Raw genomic sequence first — 19,953 nt, 5'->3', positions numbered from 1 at the left:
GGTACTCTACTTTTGCAAAATGTAAATGAGACGGTTTTTGAATGACTAAGTCTGGGTTGATAAACATTTAAATGGGAAAAAATGCAACACAGTGTTATAGTTACTATGATAGAATTATATGTGAAGTATAGATGTATTAAAATAGGTGGTATATCTATCTGGTCTGTAGGATTTTTGCTTGAGGGTTTTGACGTATGCTAGAGATTGTTGGGTGGCAGAAGGATATAAGTTTATTTTTTGACATTTTCAGATTGAGATGCCTGGAGGCGATCAGGTGAAATTTTCTCTCAGGCTCTTGGGTTATCTAGGCCTAAATATGTGGGAGTCTTTAGCATAAAGGTGGTAGCTGCAGTCACGAAAGTGGGTAGGACAGCCAGAGAGAAAGGAACAATAAAGGAGAACCAGGAACAAGGTCCTGGGAACCAACTTTTAGAAGGCAGACAAAAGAAGAGGACCAAAAAGAACAGAAAAAGACCAGTCCGAGAAATAGGAGGACAATCGCTATAGCAGTGAGCGGGGGTTTTTAGGAGAGACACTAGTCCAAGAAGAAAGTGCTCAGCTGAATCAAATACTAACGAGAGGTCAAGTGAGGTGAAGCCTGGAGAGCCCACTGGATTTAGCAGCTGGTAATCCATTTATGGAAGGACAGAAAATGGAGGGATGCTACTTTGTTTCTTTACATATTAACAGATCTGAATGTGATCACAGTCAGGGGAATGAGCCAGCAGAGAAACATTAAAAGCGTGGGAGAGCTGGGAGATGGAGAAATGTACCTGAGGAAATCAGAAGCTATATCAAGATCAGGGAGAGAGATCCTGGAAACAGGGGACCACTCTTTCTTTAGTACTGGAGGAGAGGAAGATGGGTGAATGCAACCAGATGAGGTTTTACATTTCGGGGGCAGGCAGCTGAGAAAGTTCACTCCAGACAGTCTTGATTTTCTGGGCTTAAAACTGGTCCCAGGTATAGTTGGCCGCCTCTTAAAGACAAGAGGACCTAGGACTGATGACACTCATGGGACTTCAACTTCTGGTATATTTTTAGAATCCCAGGTAAATCCTGAACAAGATTCTCAAGAACAGTTTAGAAGTGTCTGGGTACCAAAGTAGGGGATGGGAAAGCTGCTTTAGAGACTGTTAGGTATCAAACAAAGTTTTGGAAGAGGCCAGTATTCCTCCACAGAATCATGAAAGATATAAATTGGTGATAAACCTATGGCCTAGAATTGGATTCTACAGCTCTCATTCCACACACAGCAGCTCTGGAGGTGTCAAGATGGCTGCCTGGTCTCTCCATGCCAGCAGTTTGGAGCCTCAGTAGCTACTACTGCCTCCTAGTCTCCACCTGATGAAAGAAGTTCTGACAAGGCTAAGTGAGTGACCCCAAGGTATCATTCTCCCTCTATCTTCCTGTACTAGCCACATAAGTCACATATGTGACAAAGGAACAGGACAAAAAAAGAGACTTTGGTGAAGACCCATGGAAACCCCAGGAAGAAATAATTTCTCACAAATTGGACTGCAACACCCAGCCCCAGACCAGGGGACTTGCTTAAAGATGAATACCAGCATTTAGGCTAAGGGGTTAGGAAGCCGGGGCTGAAGATGCCAATTCCAGTGCCAGGGCTCAGGTTTGGCTATGGTAAGAATGAAACAGACATGATCTGGGAAAATGTTCTATTTGCTAAGTCAGATGTGAGGCTGCGGAACTGTCTGATCTGATTCCTGTTTAATGCTTTTATGACAAGGAAAGTGAAATCCCCCAAAAGTACTTGCTAGAATACTGAAAATTGTTCTTGATTTTTAATATTTAGTTGGCTTAGTTTGGATAATTTGAGATTTGAGATCTAGCTCCTTCTAAAACACACCATGATGATATTCTCAGGAACCAGCTAGGGTGATGAATTATGTATTCTGTCCATATGAATGGAAGTGACATTTAAAATACGTAACAGGCTGGGCATGGTGGCTCACACCTATAATGCCAGCACTATGGGAGGCTGAGGCGGGCAGATCACTTGAGGTCAGGAGTTCAAGACCAGTCTGGCCAACACGGGCAGCCCCATCTCTACTAAAAATACAAAAATTAAGGCCGGGCGCGGTGGCTCAAGCCTGTAATCCCAGCACTTTGGGAGGCTGAGGCGGGTGGATCACGAGGTCAAGAGATCAAGACCATCCTGGTCAACATGGTGAAACCCCGTCTCTACTAAAAATACAAAAAATTAGCTGGGCATGGTGGCACGTGCCTGTAATCCCAGCTACTCAGGAGGTTGAGGCAGGAGAATTGCCTGAACCCAGGAGACGGAGGTTGCGGTGAGCCAAGATCATGCCATTGCACTCCAGCCTAGGGAAAAAAAAGAGAACTCCCTCCCAAAAAAAAAAAAAAAAAAAAAAAAAAAATACAAAAATTAGCCGAGTGTGGGGGCATGCACCTGTAATCCCAGCTACTTGGGAGGCTAAGGCAGGGGAATTGTTTGAGCCCAGAAGGCAGAGGCTGCAGTGAGCTGAGATGGCACCACTGCACTCCAGCCTGGACAACAGAACAAGGATCTGTCTCAAAAACAAAATAAAACAAAATTTAAAAAAATAAAAAATAAAATATGTAACAACCAGAATGGGCACCAGCCATTTAGAGCTGAGACTCTCTGGGTACATATGGGTGGGAAGGCGAGAGGTGGGCTGGCTTCCCTCTTCCCTTGATAGGGCACAGGTCTCCTTTAAGTATCTCAGGACAGGCTGAGTCCAGGAGGCCAGCAGACCGAGGGGTGAGGTACTTGACATCTGGATTATTCTTATATTTTAATATTGTCCTGATATTACAAATAATAGGGTAAAAATAAAAGTTTCTCAATGTTTATAACTTAAGCTTATCCTAAAGCTTCTTTTACTAGTTAGTTAGTGTGTGCGATTTAGGACTAAAACTTGCCTTTCTACAGGACTGTGTCCAATGTCTTTCGAGTTAAAATCAACCAAAATTAACGAAATTATTGTATTCTTCTTCCATTGAGTAAATATTCTACTTCCTACACCCCTCTCTCATTCCTATTGTCTTCGTTGTCACTAGAGCACTTGGAAAGAGAACTAGGTTCTCTAAGACCTTTATTCTTCTTTGACCATAAGTAACTCAGTAATAACTGCCATCATTTCTGTATTTGGCTCATGATATGAGCCACGCAATGCATTAAATGCTTTAGATTAATTATCCCATATAGTCTTCTTAGCAACCCTATGAGGCAGGTATTGTTACTATCCTCATCTTACTAATGAGGAAACTGAGATCCAGAGAGATATGATAGCCTGCTCAAGGTCAGAGTTTAGTGGTTAAGTGAGAATTTTTTTTTTTTTTTTTTTGAGACAGGATCTTACTCCGTCACCCAGGCTGGAGTATGGTGTACAATGTCATCTCACTGCAGCCTCAACCTGCCAGGCTCAAGTGATCCCCCACCTCAGCTTCCTGAATACTGGGACTACAGGCAAGTGTCACCACAACTGGCTAATTTTTGTAATTTTTGTAGAGATGGGATTTTGCCATGTTGCCCAGGCCAGTCTTGAACTCCTGAGCTCAAACAATCCTTCCGCCTTGGCCTCTCAAAGTACTGGGATTACAGGTGTGAGCCACTGTGCCCAGCCTTGAGCAAGGATTTGAATTGTGGCATCTGACTCTAAAGCTTGTGTTCTCCCACCATGCCACAAGTATGACATTTTCCACAGGTGTCACACCTGGAAGGGTGTGTACAAAAAGCAACTGATGTCCAAAGATGGCAGGTTACTATTATGAGCCCCAAGATGCAGTATAATATAGGCAACGAAGAGACAGTTCCTCCGGTCCACTGATGGACTGCTCCTGTCACGACCTCTCATGGCTTCATGGAACATACTCAGCCACAGGACTTGCAGTTCTGAGAAGACTACACTCTGCAAAGGGTTTCCAAGGTGGACATTTACCTGTTTCTGGAGCTGGGTGTTCCCCTCCTCTTCCCTTGGCCTTTGACTCAAAAATATAATTTTCCTCTTTTCTGTTCTTCCCTGAGGAACTTATGTCTGCAGAAAAGAAAGAGAACATATAATGAAGGTATATGCATCAGAAACTTCAGGAAACAGATGTGAAAATACAGCCTTTTTTTTTTTTTTTTTTTTTTTTTTTGAGACAGAGTCTTGTTTTTTCACCAGGCACTAGGCTGGAGTGCAGTGGCACGATCTCGGCTCACTGCAACCTCCGCCTCACAGCTTTAAGCAATTCTCCCGCCTCAGCCTCCCGAGGAGCTGGGACTATAGGTGCGTGCCACCATGACCAGCTAATTTTTGTATTTTAGTAGAGACATGGTTTCACTACGTTGGCCAGGATGGTCTCAATCTCTTGACCTCGTGATCCGCCTGCCTCAGTCTCCCAAAGGACTGGGATTACAGGCTTGAGCCACCACGCCCCCCCGCTTTTTTTTTTAAGATGGGCTTGGAGAAGAACTGTTTATTTCTCTAATAAACAAGGCCTATGTTGCGACCCATTTAATAAAGCAGAGTATGCAGCTAATACGAAACCACCGACAGAGAAAGGGAAGACACCCTGCACTGGAACTACCACCACGCCTCTTGGAGAAGGAAGGGAGATCTCAGGCTAAAGAGTCACAGGGCGTCTCTGGACATCATTCCATGAAAAGCAGAAACCAGAATGGTTTTTCTTTGAAGAATAAACAAGGAGTATATATAAGGCATTTATTTACACATGGTCTTTCTCTTTCTCACCACAACTCTAGATGGCAGGTATAAATAGCTCAATTTTTTCTGGTTAGACTCAGGATCAGATTCCTACCCAGGTTCACACAAGTAGTAAGTGGGTCACAGGGCTCGGATGCAAACTGGTTTCTTGGTAGAGACCAGTACTTCTAATTTAATGATATATTATTTAACTATTGAGTTATAATATTGAAGGAAAAAATATTATTGACTTTTTTTTTTTAAGACAGTTTCTCTCTGTTGCCCAAGTTGGAGTGCAGTGGCACAACCTTGGCTCACTGCAACCTCCAACTCCTGGGTTCAAGCGATCCTCCTGCCTCAGCCTCCCAAGTAGCTAGGATTACAGGTGCGTGCCACCATGCCCAGCTAATTTTTGTATTTTCAGTAGAGATGGGGTTTCATCATGTTGGCCAGATTGGTCTTGAACTCCTGACCTCAAGTGATCCACCACACCTGAACTATTTACTTTTGAGACAGGGTCTGTGTTGCACAGAGTGCAGTGGCAGGATCAAGGGTTGTTGCAGGCTTGACCTCCTGGGCTCAATCAATTCTCCTGAGTAGCTGGGACCACAGTTGTGTGCCACTATGCCTGGCTAATTTTTGTAATTTTACTTCTCCCTTCATTCCTTTCTTCCTCCCCGTGCCATACTGCTGGGTTAGCTTGCAATGGGACTTCTATACATTCTGCTTTATCTTTCTCTCCAATAATAAATTTGGAATTAGGAAGATCACCTGGTTGGACACTCATGTCCTACTTTAAAAAACAATGAGCCAGGGGCTGGACACAGTGGCTCACACCTGTAATCCCAGCACTTTGGGAGGCTGAGGCGGGTGGATCACTTGAGATCAGGAGTTCGAGACCAGCCTGGCCAACATGGTGAAACCCCATCTCTACTAAAAATACAAAATTTAGCTGGGTGTAGTGGCACATGCTTGTGATCCCAGCTACTTGGGAGGTTAAGGCAGGAGAATCACTTGAACTTGGGAGGTGGAGGTTGCAGCAAGCCAAGATAGTGCCACTGCACTCCAGCCTCGGTGACAGAACAAGACTCCATCTCAAATAAATAAATAAATAAAAATAAAAACAACAATAAAATAAAAATAATGAGCCAGGAACAAAAACGAAGTGCCAAAATTCACCAACTCCTGATTTTTTTCAGAGGATTAACTGGTTTTTCACCCAATAAAAAAAAAATACAACAACTGGATTCACAATGTTCACCCCACTCTGTTTCTTCCCAGTGAAGATGAGAGCCTGCTCACCTTAATTCCTGAGCACTCGGTACTGAGAACACCATTGCACTATTTTATTTTTTATTTGAATTAACTGCCTTACACACTTGGCACTCTCTTACCCTGGTTCTTAGTGAATATCACTGGACTTGAAGGTTCTAGCAAAAATTCACATAGCACTAACATCTACTGAGACATAAATTATATTTACATATAATATCTCATGCAATCTTTGTAGACATATTATGAGAGATTATTATCCTCTTACAGGTAAGGAAATGAAGTTTAGAGAAGTTAATTACCTAGTAGCTAGTAACTGGTGGTGTTAGAATTAGAACCCAGGACTGATCCAAAGTAAGAGTTTTCCATTGAACCATACTGCTCTCAAGGTCACGGCTAGCAAATACGATGTTTCTTTACTCACAATCAGGCAAAATCACACACTTTTAATTCATTTTTAGGAAGGTCTTGGACAAAGCTCTATTGGAAATGCAGTAGAGAAATTGGCTAACTGTACTTGCAAAAGGGACCTAACATCGAAGGTGGGTTCATTTAAAAAACTATGCAAGTTCATTCTGAATCTTCAGTTGACCAAGACCATTTTCTTTTTCTTTTAAAAATGTTTTTGGTTTTGTTTCTTTTTTTTAAAGAGCAATTTTCTTAAATGCCTTTATTCCCTGCGGAGAAGAAGATGCTGATGTAGGAAGTAGGAGGGATCAGGTATCGGGGAGCGGGCAGTGTGCGTGGGAGGCTTCAGAAAGCACAGTTGCCACGGACTCTAGGATTACCCAGGGACCTTGCCCTGCCTTCTGGGCATTTGAAATGTTAATGTCTGCTGTTTACATTTCATAAAGGAATTCACTATGATTTCCCAGACTGCCTGATTCATTTTTCCTAGATTTCTGCATAAGGAATGCCATAGAGAAATGCTTCACTTTCACACATCCAATCACAGGCTCTAGCCAGTGTGGGGAATCAGAACAAAACAAAACAATGACATCACTTGCTTCTGGACATAGTTATTTTTGGTAATGATGCTCTGGAAGAGTTGATGTCTTAGGAAATTATTTTTCCTCTCTTCCAAATGTATTCCGTTTACCATGCACGGCGACACATTCACAGAGGGAGTTGGCAGCTGGATGGAAGCTGTTTCCATTTCATTTCCAGCTGCCAGAGCATTCAGGTATGATCTGGAAGAAAGCTGGCAACACCCGCTGGGGAAGTGGCTACCATGTGGGCCTGCATCCCAGCATGCTCCATAGCTTCCTGTGACCACCTGCTACACCAACCCAACTCACACAGACAGCAGCATGGTCTCTCGTTGCTCAGTGGTAGATCATACTGCATGTCTGCAGAGCAGGTAAGAGGGAGCTCTCTTCAGGAAATGTTCGGTGTCTGCTAGGATGAGACAACAGCGAGCCAGTGGCACCTGGTCTGTACGCTTGCTTACACTGGAAATGACATTTAGGCCTCAGTATAGCCATAAAACTCCTCATTGACAGACATGCTGTTTGTTCATCTTCACTGTTGTACTAGCAAGCTTTGGAAGAGCCTTTACAGAGTGTCTAAAATTAGTTTGAAAGAATTCTAAGTTCATTCATTTTCCTATCATCCCTTCTCCATTGGTGAAGGCAGGATGATAAAAAAAAAATCACTGTTTGTGAATATATTTGTATTTGCCCATAGGATAATGTTTAAATCCTAACAGAATGCTGGGGATATTCAACTAATAATCGAGACAAATTGAACCATGAAACATATTTTAAAACCAGTGGTTCCCTGGGAATAACCCACACATGGGTCAGGGGTTACAAAATAAAATGTACTATATAAACCATTGATAGATTTCAAATAATTAAAATCATTTTACCCCCATTATAGTGTCCAAAACATGCAGACTAAAACCCTGTAGAAGGTAGAGGGTGCCTTTTCCAAGATCACCATCTAAGTGTCCTAGAATAATGGGGTGTGGTTAGAGGCACCTGGTGAACACAGTGATTACATGACAGCTTCCCAAGAATAAGGTCAACAAAAGAGGACTTACTCTTAGAATAATTTTGTGGAAATAACCACTTGAATATTCTCATTTGTGAAAAGTAAATTTCCTTGAACTGGATCTTCCATGCTTTTGAAGATCTGTTCAGTCCCACCCCATGTTGGAGCACGACCGGCTATGTGGATGGTCTGCGTGTCAGGCATCAACAAATTCAAACCGCCTTTCCAGAAACGTGATCTTACAATTTCCAAATGGTTTCTCAGCAAGAAAAGAGAGTCTGACACAATGAAAAGATGGAATACCCATGAAAAGTCTAAGGCAGGTGAAAAAAACCTTTAAAAAAATCCCTTGTAAGAATGTCCTCTCTGAATAAAATGCTTTCTATAAAACAGAAAGGTCAAAGTTGCTCACTCTAGTTACCACCAGAGAAAAGTGAAACAACAGGTGTTGGCATATTTCACAGGGGACCCCATGAACACGCAGGCGGACTCCACACCTCTGAACACAAACCACGCAGTCTCCTAAGCCCAGGCTTCGGTCCAGTCCCTTACAGAACCTGGCTGACCCGCTGTGCTGGACATGGATTCTCAAGTTTCCGAACATCAGATTCCACGGCAATGTGGATATAGCACCGCTTTTCTAGCCCTCTGTAGGCTGGAAACCAGACTTCTTTCCTCCAGCTAGGTTGGATACAAGAGGATGGAACTGTTAAATGAATGACTTGGCCCACACAGAGAATAGGCCCTAAGGCTGTGACCACAGCCAACGACAATCCAGCTATTGTACCTTTACAGGCTGAGCAAACACCGGTCACACTGCAGCTCTGTGCCCCTCCCACCCGGTGGCTCTGAGTGTACTGAGCGTGCATTCGCTGGTATAACTTTATGTCTGCACATACCTTCATTTTGTCCTCAGTAACCTGTGTGGGATAAATCTCCAAAAGTTGAATTGGGTCAACGCACACATAGTTTTGTTTTGTTTTAGAGATGAGACTTCACTCTGTCACCCAGGCTGGAGTGCGGTGGTGCGATTACAGCTCACTGCAGCCTTGACCTCCCAGGCTCAAGTGATTCTCCGACCTCAACCTTCCAAGTAGCTGGGACTATAGGTGCATACCACCACGACCATACCAGTTAATTTCTGTATTTCTTTGTAGAGATGGGGTTTTGCCATGTTTCCAGGCTGGTCTAGAACTCCTGGCCTCAAGCAATCCACCTGCCTTGGCCTTGCAAAGTGCTGGGATTACAGGTGTGAGCTGCTGCACCCAACCATATACATATTTTTAAGGCTTCAGAAACTGCTCTCTGGAAGGCTGTACTAATTGTATTGCCACCAGAAGAGTGTGAGACTTGTTTCTCTCTATTCTTAGAAACATTAATTATTATAATTCTTCATCATTGTCAATGTGATAGGTGAAAAACTACATCTCACTAGTCTGCATGCTACACTGTTAGTAGTAATCTCAGTATCTCGTTAACGAGTCTTCTGTGAGCGAAGTCTTATTTGTCCTCACCACATGTCTGTGAGGGAAGGAGCCAGCAGTGGATTTAACTCATCCATATTTATTGTACTAGCTGATGGTCCTCTTAAAGCCCAGGCATGTGTCATGAACAATAATGCACTTTTAAATCTACTTATGGGTCTTTAACTTACATGAAATCAGAGGCTGTGGACTCTAGTCTAGTGGTCTTAGGGACAGCAGAGGGGGAGGGCAGCAGAGCTGCCATCCGAACAGAAACCACAGCATGTGAGGGCTCTTTCTTTCTTTTTTTTTTTTTAGACGGAGTTTTGCTCTTGTTACCCAGGCTGGAGTGCAATGGCGCGATCTCGGCTCACCGCAACCTCCGCCTCCTGGGTTCAGGCAATTCTCCTGCCTCAGCCTCCTGAGTAGCTGGGACTACAGGCACGCGCCACCGTGCCCAGCTGATTTTTTGTATTTTTAGTAGAGACGGGGTTTCACTGTGTTGACCAGGATGGTCTCGATCTCTCGACCTTGTGATCCACTCGCCTTGTCCTCCCAAAGTGCTGGGATTACAGGCGTGAGCCACCGCGCCCGGCCCGGGCTCTTTCTAACAATTTCAAAATTCTGCTTTTTTCCCACTGTCTTCACCCCAGGACTTTCAAAAATTGTGTTTTTGATAAATATTTAATAATACATGAAAATGCTCATGAGTGAGAAAAAAGTTTTATAAAAGCATTATACTATTTTTGTTAAAAATGAGTAAATATGTATACGTGTATGAATAAAAGTAACCAGAAGAAAATGCAACAAAAATTTTTTTTTGAGATGGAGTGTCACTCTGTCACCCAGGCTGGAGTATAGTGGTACGATCTTGGCTCACTGCAACCTCTGCCTCCCAGTTTCAAGCAATTCTCCTGCCTCAGCCTCCTGAGTAGCTGGGACTACAGGCACATGCCACCACGTCTAATTTTTGTATTTTTTTTTTTTTTTTTGAGATGGAGTTTCGCTCTTGTTACCCAGGCTGGAGTGCAATGGCGCGATCTCGGCTCACCGCAACCTCCGCCTCCTGGGTTCAGGCAATTCTCCTGCCTCAGCCTCCTGAGCATCTGGGACTACAGACACGCGCCACCATGCCCAGATAATTTTTTGTATTTTTAGTAGAGACGGGGTTTCACCATGTTGACCAGGATGGTCTCGATCTCTTGACCTCGTGATCCACCCGCCTCGGCCTCCCAAAGTGCTGGGATTACAGGCTTGAGCCACCGCGCCCGGCAATTTTTGTATTTTTAATAGAGATGGAGTTTCACCATATTGGCTGGGCTGATCTCAAAGTCCTGACCTTGTGATCCACCCACCTTGGCCTCCCAAAGTGTTGGGATTATAGGCGTAAGACACTGTGCCTGGCTGCAACAAAATTTTAATAGTGAGTTTTGCTAGATGCTTTTAACTTTCTTTATATTTTTCTATATTTTCTGCAGTAAATCTGTATTATTTTAATAATTAGAAAAAACTCTAATATGTTATAATAACTGGACATCTAATCTCTCTGCATCTGTGAAAGGCCATTCTTTACATCTTCATAACCAAATCCTAAGGCTGATTATCAAAAAGCAAAAGCAGAGATCATAAATCCACTCGAAATTGGGTGCTGACTCCCATCAACTGCAGGTGGTAGCCTGGAGCATTATTTTCTTTTTTTCCCTCCAACTTTTAAGCTCTGTGGTACATGGGCAGGATATGCAGGTTTGTTACATAGGTAAACACATGCCATGGTGGTTTGCTGTAGAGGTTATCCCATCACCCAGGTATTAAGCCCAGCATCCATTAGCTATTCTTCCTGATGCTCTTCCTGCCCTCACCCCCAACCCTCCTACAGGCCCCAGTGTGTGTTGTTTCCTTCCATATGTCCATGTGGTCTCATCTTTCGGCTTCCACGTCTAAGTGAGAACATGCAGTATTTGGTTTTCTGTTCCTGTGTTAGTTTGCTGTGTTAATGGCTTCCAGCCTGGGGCACTATTTTCAAAGGATTCTGAGCTAAGTCCACACTCCCCATGGGACAGTGCTGGGATCAATGAGCAACACATAGCATGGGTGAGGGCTAATGGGGTAAAGTATGAATGTCAGCCTATTTATCATTCCTCACTTGAAGTCCCTTATTAACAAATGAGGCAACTGAGGTCCAAAGATACGAAGTGACTTATTCAAGATTCTAAAGGTAGAGCCAAGACCTGGGCTTTGGTCTCTGACTTCAGCTAATCTGTTTATGCTCAAGTGGTCCTCTCCACCACAGTGATGTGGTAGGAATTCATCCATCCTGGCCTCTGACAACGCAGATCTCTCCATAAACTCTTCACCCCTTCAGCAGTCCTGCCAAAGACACCTGGTCTCCCCTGGCTCTGTTTTTTAGGTTGTAATGCTCTTCTCCATACAAACTGTCTTAAGCAGAGAAAGCCCACTAAAAAACACATCCAAAGGCTTGCATGTAGTGTTCAATTTTACCAGTAGGCGGCAGTACCAACAAGGAAGAGACCAAAAAAACAGGCACTTGGCAGTGTACTTAAAACTGAGAAGGAAGACGCCCTGCTAGAATGCAAGGTTTTGCAGACATATTTTTATGGAGGCACTTAAAATCTACAAGGTACATAAACAAAAGAGTGGAAGGAAATTACTACAAATATTAAAAGTAGTTTTCAAAAGAGGTGGTATTTTAAGTTCCCTTTCCTTCTTAAATTATTTTTCATCTTCCATATCTTGTACAATGAACAAAAATTTTTCATAATAAACTTACTAAAATTGTGTCAGGTTATTTCCAATAGTACTTATGCAGAGTATGACAAGACATTTACAAAAGCTTTTGGAAATGTGATAATCTCTATTCTGTCTCATGCTACATAATCATGCAAATAATAAGTGTGTAAAAAAGAAATTTAAAAGGATGGAATCCTGTATTATTTATTTATTTATTTATAGAGACAAGGTCTCACTATGTTGCCCAGGCTGGACTCAAGCTCTTGGCCTCATGCAATTCTTCTGCCTCAGCCTCCAGAATAGCTGAGATTACTAGTGAGTCACTGCATCTGGCTAAATCCTGTAATGCTTTAGTCATGTGAATGTATTTTAGACCAGGGCAGTGGCTCATACCTATAATCCTAGCACTTTGGGAGGCCAGCCGAGGTGGGCAGATCGCTTGAGCCCAGGAGTTCGAGACCAGCCTGGGCAACATGGCAAAACCTCGTCTCTATAAAAAGTACAAAAATTAGCCAGGCATGGTGGTCCCAGCTACTATGCCTATAGTCCCAGCTACTCAGGAGGCTGAGGTGGGAGGACCATGTGAGTCTGGGAGGTTGAGGCTGCAGTGAGCTGTGATCACGTCACTGTACTCTAGCCTGGGCAACAGAGTGAGAGCCTGTCTCAAAAAAAAATCTTATTAGCCTTATTTTTCAAGTGATAGATTTAGTTAAATTGGAAGCATAAGGTTGAATTACTAGCATATGCATCTCTTTCAAGACAACTTTTTAAATGTTCACTTGCTTAGGTGAAGAGGATTTACACAAATATATAAGGGTTATGCTCTTTCATCTTAAAACAACCTAAAATTGAACACTTAGGTTTCTGTAAGCTAAGTGGTAATGTAGTTACAAATATGTATTGGTACCTCTGGAGTACGTATATATGTATGAGTGTATTTAGTAAGTACAAATACTGTTTATAAATTAGTGCAGATGTCAAGATTTTTTTCCCACTTTTTGGCCAAATTCTTAATTTTAACTCTTATTTCAAGATACTTCCTTAACACTCTTCAAACATAAACTTAATTGTGAACCAAAGTTTGGCTACAGAAAACAAGATTCTTCGCTGGAGAACCTGCCCTGAGTCCTTACCCGGCATCACAGGAATGACTTGACTCTCTGGTCCCCAAAAGGTGGAATGATTCCTCTTCTCCGTGTTTGATAATGCAGGTGTCTTGTTTGGGGTAGTGGCTTTCTGAGACTTTTCCACCAAGGATTCGTCCCCTGCGTCTTCACTCAGCCCTGTGGTTCTTGGCTGGGCAGGACTAGCAGCCGTGTGGGTTACCATCTTGCGGTCCAGGCCCACTGAAGTGTGAAGAGCTACTGTTAGTTGCTAGATTTCTTTTCTGAACTTTACTACTAAAACCACTACATCTGCAGGTGATTTAAAATCATGGATATTTGGACATAATAGCCCATTCATCTAAGACATGTCAGAGCACCATAAAAATCTATCTCTCTTATTTTCAAATGGGTAATCTGTTCTTTCCTCTTCTAGTAGCTTTCCAAATGTTACACATAAAGAAATGGATAGGGCCCCATGTGGTGGCTTATACCTATAATCCTAGCACTTTGGGAGGCAGAGGCAGGCAGATCACTTGAGCCCAGGAGTTCATGACCAGCCTGGGCAACATGGCAAAACCGCATATTTCCAAAAAATAACAAATTATCTAGGCATGGTGGCACATGCCTGCAGTCCCAGCTACTGAGGAGGCTGAGGTGGGAAGAACACCTAAGCCTGGGGAGGCTGCAGTAAGCCATGATCGTGCCATTGCACTCCAGCCTGGGTGACAGAGTGAGACCTGGTCTTAAAAAGAAAAAAACAGGCCAGGCATGGTGGCTCATGCCTGTAATCCCAGCACTTTGGGAGGCTGAGGCGGGCAGATCACCTGAGGTCAGCAGTTCAAGACCAGCCTGACCAACATGGAGAAGCCCAGTCTCTACTAAAAATACAAAATTAGCCAGGCATGGTGATGCATGGCTGTAATCCCAGCTACTCGGGAAGCTGAGGCAGGAGAATTGCTTGAACCTGGGAAGCAGAGATTGCAGTGAGCTGAGATGCCATTGCACTCCAGCCTGGACAACAAGAGCAAAACTCTGTCTCAAAAAAAAAAAAAAAAAAAAATGGACAAAGACTAAACTTAAATTCAAGGTTTTGAGAATCTTCATCTTCCCTCAAATCCATACTTCATTAAACTTTCATCAGTTTTTCTTCTTTCTTAACAGGGCATTTCTATGTGTATGATATTATAAGGCTGATTTATAGCCCTGATTTAGCCACGCTCTGGTGTACTGTAAATTGTCTTTAAAAATTTATCAAAACAAAACATCAGATCACTTCTGTTTTTAAGAAAGCACATGATATGCAGCATTTTAAGGATAGAAAGAACCTGGAAAATTGAAAAAAATTAAAACCATTAGCAATACTGAAAATTTGACATTTGGGACTTAGACTAGAGACATATTGAACTGTCATTTAAGGCATAGCTTTTACACATAAAGTTATAACTAAAATCAAGCAGCGGAAGGGCACTGCATTTGCATTTCATCCTTAGGACACAGACCTCCTGACTCTATCCCTTCCAGCCACTGCCTGGCAGTGTGACACAGCCAACTCACGATTCTGGCAGAAGTCTTCATCGGACCCGTCGGGACACTGCCGCACTCCATCACAGGCAAGCGTGATGTCAATGCAGCAGCCATCATCACAGAAGAAGTGGTAGCGTGAGCAAGTGTGCAAACATCCTGTTTGTAAACAAACCTCGTCACAGGAGCGCAGGAAAAGTTAAGATTCTTAAGATGGAGATGACAAAGGATAGTCTGTGGGGATGATAAATGCATTTGGGGCTGGGCGTGGTGGCTCACGCCTGCAATCCCAGCACTTTGGGGGGCCGAGGCAGGCGGATCACAAGCTCAGGAGTTTCAAGACCATCCTGGCCAACACGGTAAAACCTCATCTCTACTAAATACAAAAAATTATCCAGGCGTGGTGGCACGTGCCTGTAGTCCAAGCTACTCAGGAGGCTTAGGCAGGGGAATCACTGGAACCTGGGAGGCAAAGGCTGCCGTGAGCTGAGACCACACCACTGCACTCCAGCCTGGCCACAGGGCAAGACTCCATCTCAAAAAAAAATGCATTTGGGTGAAGAGATGCAAATAATGAGGCAAATCTAACAGTTTTAAGCAACAGGTTCTGGAGAGGTTGGAGGGCTCTTTTTGAGCCTCCTGACTTAACTCCTCAAGCTCCTCAGGGGCTCTTGGTCTGAGGGCTGCTCTCCATGCCTGCTTTGCACAGGTGGTGGCACAGAGAAGCAGCAGCCCTGGTCTCTCTCCACCCTTGCCCCTCCGCCTCAGTTGCATCCCTCTGCATTCATTCCTACACCCCACTGTTGGATCCTCTTCCTCTGGCTGTCGACTGCTCCGCAGGAGGCCACCTAACACCATCCCACACACTGGATGGCACTTGGCTATATTTTAACAGAGGTACCATTTTATTTATTTATTTACTTACTTACTTAAGACAAGGTCTCACTCTGTCACCCAGGCTGAAGTACAGTGGCACAATCTTAGCTCACTGCAACCTCTGCCTCCCGGGTTCAAGAGATTATCCTGCCTTAGCCTCTGAAATAGCTGGGACCACAGACATACACCACCACACCAGGTTGATTTTTGTGTTTTTGGGAGAGATGGGGTTTCACCATCATGGCCAGGCTGGTCTCAAACTCCTGACCTCAACTAATCCACCCATCTCAGCCTCCCAAAGTTCTAGGATTACAGACATGAGCCACTGTACCCGGCCCAGAGGTACCATTTTACATATGCTATATCTTACATTCTTGTTTCCTAAATAATACTTTACACTGAGATTAACTTTCTACTATTGAATCCTATTTGTTGACTACTGTAACATCCTTGATACTGTAGAGAATAAATGAAATCTTTAGTTACTGGCTGGCATGAATTTAGTTTCATGAAATAATAAGATTTTCTCCCTTCTAGAGCTCTTAGGAGCTTTTAATTTGCAGTACAATTCACAGGAGCTACAAATATTTTCCTGAAATGCATTTTCCCTCTCCCCTGATTAAGCCAAGTTTATTAGACTTAGCTGGACGAGAACCGGGTTACTATCTGGTACTGGCAACATGGACTAAGGCATCAGGCTAGAAGCAGGTCATAGGAGCTCCACAGTTTTACAGGGACAGAGTGGACTAGACAATTCTCTCAGGAACACGAGGGAGTGGCAGATGATGTGATATTCCTTCAAAACCAAATGGCTAAGCACAGTTCACAAACCCAAGTGAAATCTTGGACACATACTTTTTTTTTTTATGTTGCCCAGGCTGGTCTTGAACTACTGGACTCAAGCAATTCTCCTGCCTTGGCCTCCTACTTGGCCTCCCAAAGTGCTGAGATTGCAGGTGTAAGCCACGGCACCCGGCCTTGGACACATATTTTATTGAAATGTGGTTAAATCAAGAGGTTGAAAAAGGAGTCTGTCTGGGTGTAAGGCAATCTGAAGATACACTGATCCAGGGTAAAGAAAATAAGAAGAGAGGATAAAGAAAATAAATGCTGGTAGAAGCTCCTGCGGAAGAAGAGGAAGCAAAGAGCCTGCAGCTATGACTGAGAACATGGGCCTGAGGAGAGTCAGCTCCGGCCACTGGGAAGAAGCAGGGAGGGGAGGCAGGGGGACACTGTGGATATCAAACAGGACACGGTTTCTCTTCAGGTTTCTTAAATTTGTGGCATCAAAACCCCAAATATCTCAAGTCTTTATTTATGCCTTGGTGGTTTTGGAGATGCATCCGTATTTGTAAATTTTCTATGTTTTTTGGATTTGCAGCCTCCAAACTTTTTTGATCATGCATTCAGATCTTTAATATATTGTTGAACAGGCATCTACAGCTTATTCGAGACGGAGTCTCACCGTGTCGCCCTGGCTGAAGTGCAGTGGTACAGTCTCAGCTCACTGTAGCCTCCATCTCCCAGGCTCAAGCAACAAAAATATAAACTCTCCTATCTTCTTTCTCACCCTAAAAATGTCTTGAACAACTCAGGGGCATCCTATTTGGAGACTGCTGAGCTAGATCATGTTGGAAGAGCTTGATGGCTTGCTATTTGAATAGATCATTTTTCTAAATGTGAAAAATATTCAAAATGTTAACTTATTAAAAATTGAACCAAGTTATGATCATACAGGCAGGGTACCTGCTCATCTGTCTACCCCAGCTGGTGTCACCCTTGGTTACCGTAACATCTGGGTTATTCATTGCAAGACCAATTACATACAATGAAGGTGAGGGAAACACTTGTCTCTTCTTCCTTTATTTTCCAATGTCTATCTGTGGTGTTTTATTAACTTTAATTCATAGCATGTTATTCCAATATAACCAGTAAGTGATTCCAGACAGCAGTTAGTACCACACCAATTCTTTTTTATTTTCCATATAAAGTCACACACACAAGACCTATTTCCAAGCAGCCATTTAGTAATCAAAAGTGATTCTCATGTTACTCTCTGCCACTTCAAATACAGTTTATTACCATCTTGGAGAAAGGCCAGAAATTTACAGCTGGCAATTTACCTCTGGAGCCCAGAAGGCTGCCTGAGTAGATAAACCAGGGCAAGCAAGTGGCTGGTGAGGTGCTGGCCATCTGCTTGTATCAGTGCAGGCCCTCCCTCCCTCCCAGGCACCTCAGTTGCACAAGAGCGATCCTTTTCTGATTTCTGTGGGGATGACACAGTATCTGTGTCTTCCTCTCAAGTCCTTTCCTCCCAGAGTCAGCAGCTGGCTAAGGCCCTGCCCAGGCAAGTCCTCTACCCAGGGAGACAGCCCTCTAGAGGGCGCCCAGCTCCACACAAATGAGCCATCCTTGCTGGAGCCAATGCCCCGTCTCCACTGGTGCTAGTGCCCGTCCAGACAAGGAGCTCAGCAATGTTTTCAGTAGTTGGCTGGCTCTCCTGTGCAGCTGCAATGAACCAGCAGGGCTGATGGAATCCGGGGTGGGTTGGACAGACACTGTTTACTCGCTATCACTGGTGACCTCACAGTGCTGGTGTGGGCAGGAGTTTGGTGTCTGTCCCATTCGTGTCTGGTTACCCTCCCTTCTTATGGTAAGCTTAATCCCTGTCTGGACATGAAGTCATAAGCCAAACAAGTTTTTAATGCAGCCTATGAAAATCATCAAGGTTGACAAGTCCTTAGGATTCTAAAATCTCTATAACTTCTTGGAAAACTTCATTTCCAGCATGCATACTAATCTCTGTTTTTGATAGAAGGCTAGACTCAATATAGTATAAGTAAATCACAGTCCTGACCCAACTCTTTTCTTTTTTTTTTTTTAGATGGAATTTCGCTCTTGTCACCCAGGTTGGAGTGCAATGGCGTGCTCTCAGCTCAATGCAACCTCCCCCTCCTGGGTTCAAACAAGTCTCCTGCCTCAGCTTTCCGAGTAGCTGGGATTACAGGTGCCCACCACTGTGCCCATTTATATTTTTAGTAGAGATGGGGTTTCACCATCTTGGCCAGTCTGGTCTCAAACTCCTGACCTCGCGATCTACCCGCCTCAGCCTCCCAAAGTGCTGGGATTACAGGTGTGAGCCTGGCCAACTCTTTTATTCTCATTCTGCACACTGCTGGCTTAATTACCATCCAGATTCTGAGTTGTGAATATTGAGAATTCAAAAATGTGAGACTTACTGCAAGTTTACCAGAGTGATGGCTAGTGATGGCAAAGCTTTGTAAGACTATAAGCTATAGGAAGTCAGGGACCACAAGTGCACCACTCTATTCCCAGGGCCTGGCAAAGTCCCTGCACACTGCAGACACTGATACACAATGACCAAGTAATAGGATATTTAAACGTACAAGATCTTAGCATCTCTCCAAAACTGAATTGTGTCTGTGGTGAGGGGTTCCCTCTACAATACTACCGTACCTTTAGTGTTCCATGCAACGGATATTTTAAAAATTTTGATGACCTAATCTTTCTTAGAAATGTAGATGTTGGACCGGGAGTGGTGGCTCATGCCTGTAATCCAAGCACTTTGGGAGGCCAAGGCGGGAAGATCACTTGAGGTCAGGAGTTCGAGACCAGCCTGGCCAACATGGTGAAACCCTGTCTCTACTAAAAATACAAAATTAGCTGGGCATGGTGGCCTGTAGTCACTGTAGAGTGTACCACTGCACTCTAGCCTGGGCAACAAGAGCAAAACTGTCTTAAAAAAAAAAAAAAAAGCTGCCTGTGTAAATAAACCAGGGCAAACAAGTGGCTAGTGAGGTGCTGGCCATCTGCTCCTATCAGTACAGGCCCTTCCTCCCTCCCAGGCACCTCGGTTGTACAAGAACAATCCTTTTCTGATTTCTGTGGAATGACAGGGTATCTGTGTCTTCTTCCCGAGTCCTTTCCTCCGAGAGTCAGCAGTTGACTAAATCTCTGCCTTAGTCAACTGGAATGTAAGAAACATAGATGGATGAAATAAGTTTTACACTGTGCAACAGAACATGAGAACCATCATATGTATTTAAAGTTATATTATTAATATGTCTAGGCATGTGTTAAGTGTCTATGAAAATGTGTAGGCAGTGCTTTCAAATTGATGTGTCCTTTTCATATTTCAATTAATTTTAACTGTACTCCTTAGCTGCACTTTTTCTTTCTAAAACTTCTGAAGTGATTAATTATATCAGCCATGGATTACACCCAAGAGCCAAGTCTTTCTTCAATCCTGTGATATGCCTT

At 43.5% G+C, this 19,953-nt stretch overlaps 1 protein-coding gene across 1 annotated transcript in view; it reads right to left on the bottom strand.

Annotated features, from left to right (window-relative positions):
• The window catches only part of LRP11 (LDL receptor related protein 11), a 46,579-nt gene that overhangs the window by 3,468 nt on the left and 23,158 nt on the right, over window positions 1-19,953 (bottom strand). The window contains exons 4-6 of the mRNA XM_032274483.1: window positions 14,830-14,955; window positions 13,303-13,515; window positions 3,945-4,040 (exon numbers count right to left, since the gene is read on the bottom strand). Of these exons, the coding sequence (XP_032130374.1) occupies window positions 3,945-4,040; window positions 13,303-13,515; window positions 14,830-14,955 (435 nt within the window). The remainder of the gene's footprint in view (window positions 1-3,944; window positions 4,041-13,302; window positions 13,516-14,829; window positions 14,956-19,953) is intronic.

Source organism: Sapajus apella, unplaced genomic scaffold (genome assembly GCF_009761245.1).
Source record: "Sapajus apella isolate SASKATOON/1434 unplaced genomic scaffold, GSC_monkey_1.0 scaffold6, whole genome shotgun sequence".
Classification (NCBI taxonomy): domain Eukaryota; kingdom Metazoa; phylum Chordata; class Mammalia; order Primates; family Cebidae; genus Sapajus; species Sapajus apella.
The sequence above is the reverse complement of the archived record's forward strand: the minus strand, read 5'-3'. Positions and strand labels throughout refer to the sequence as shown.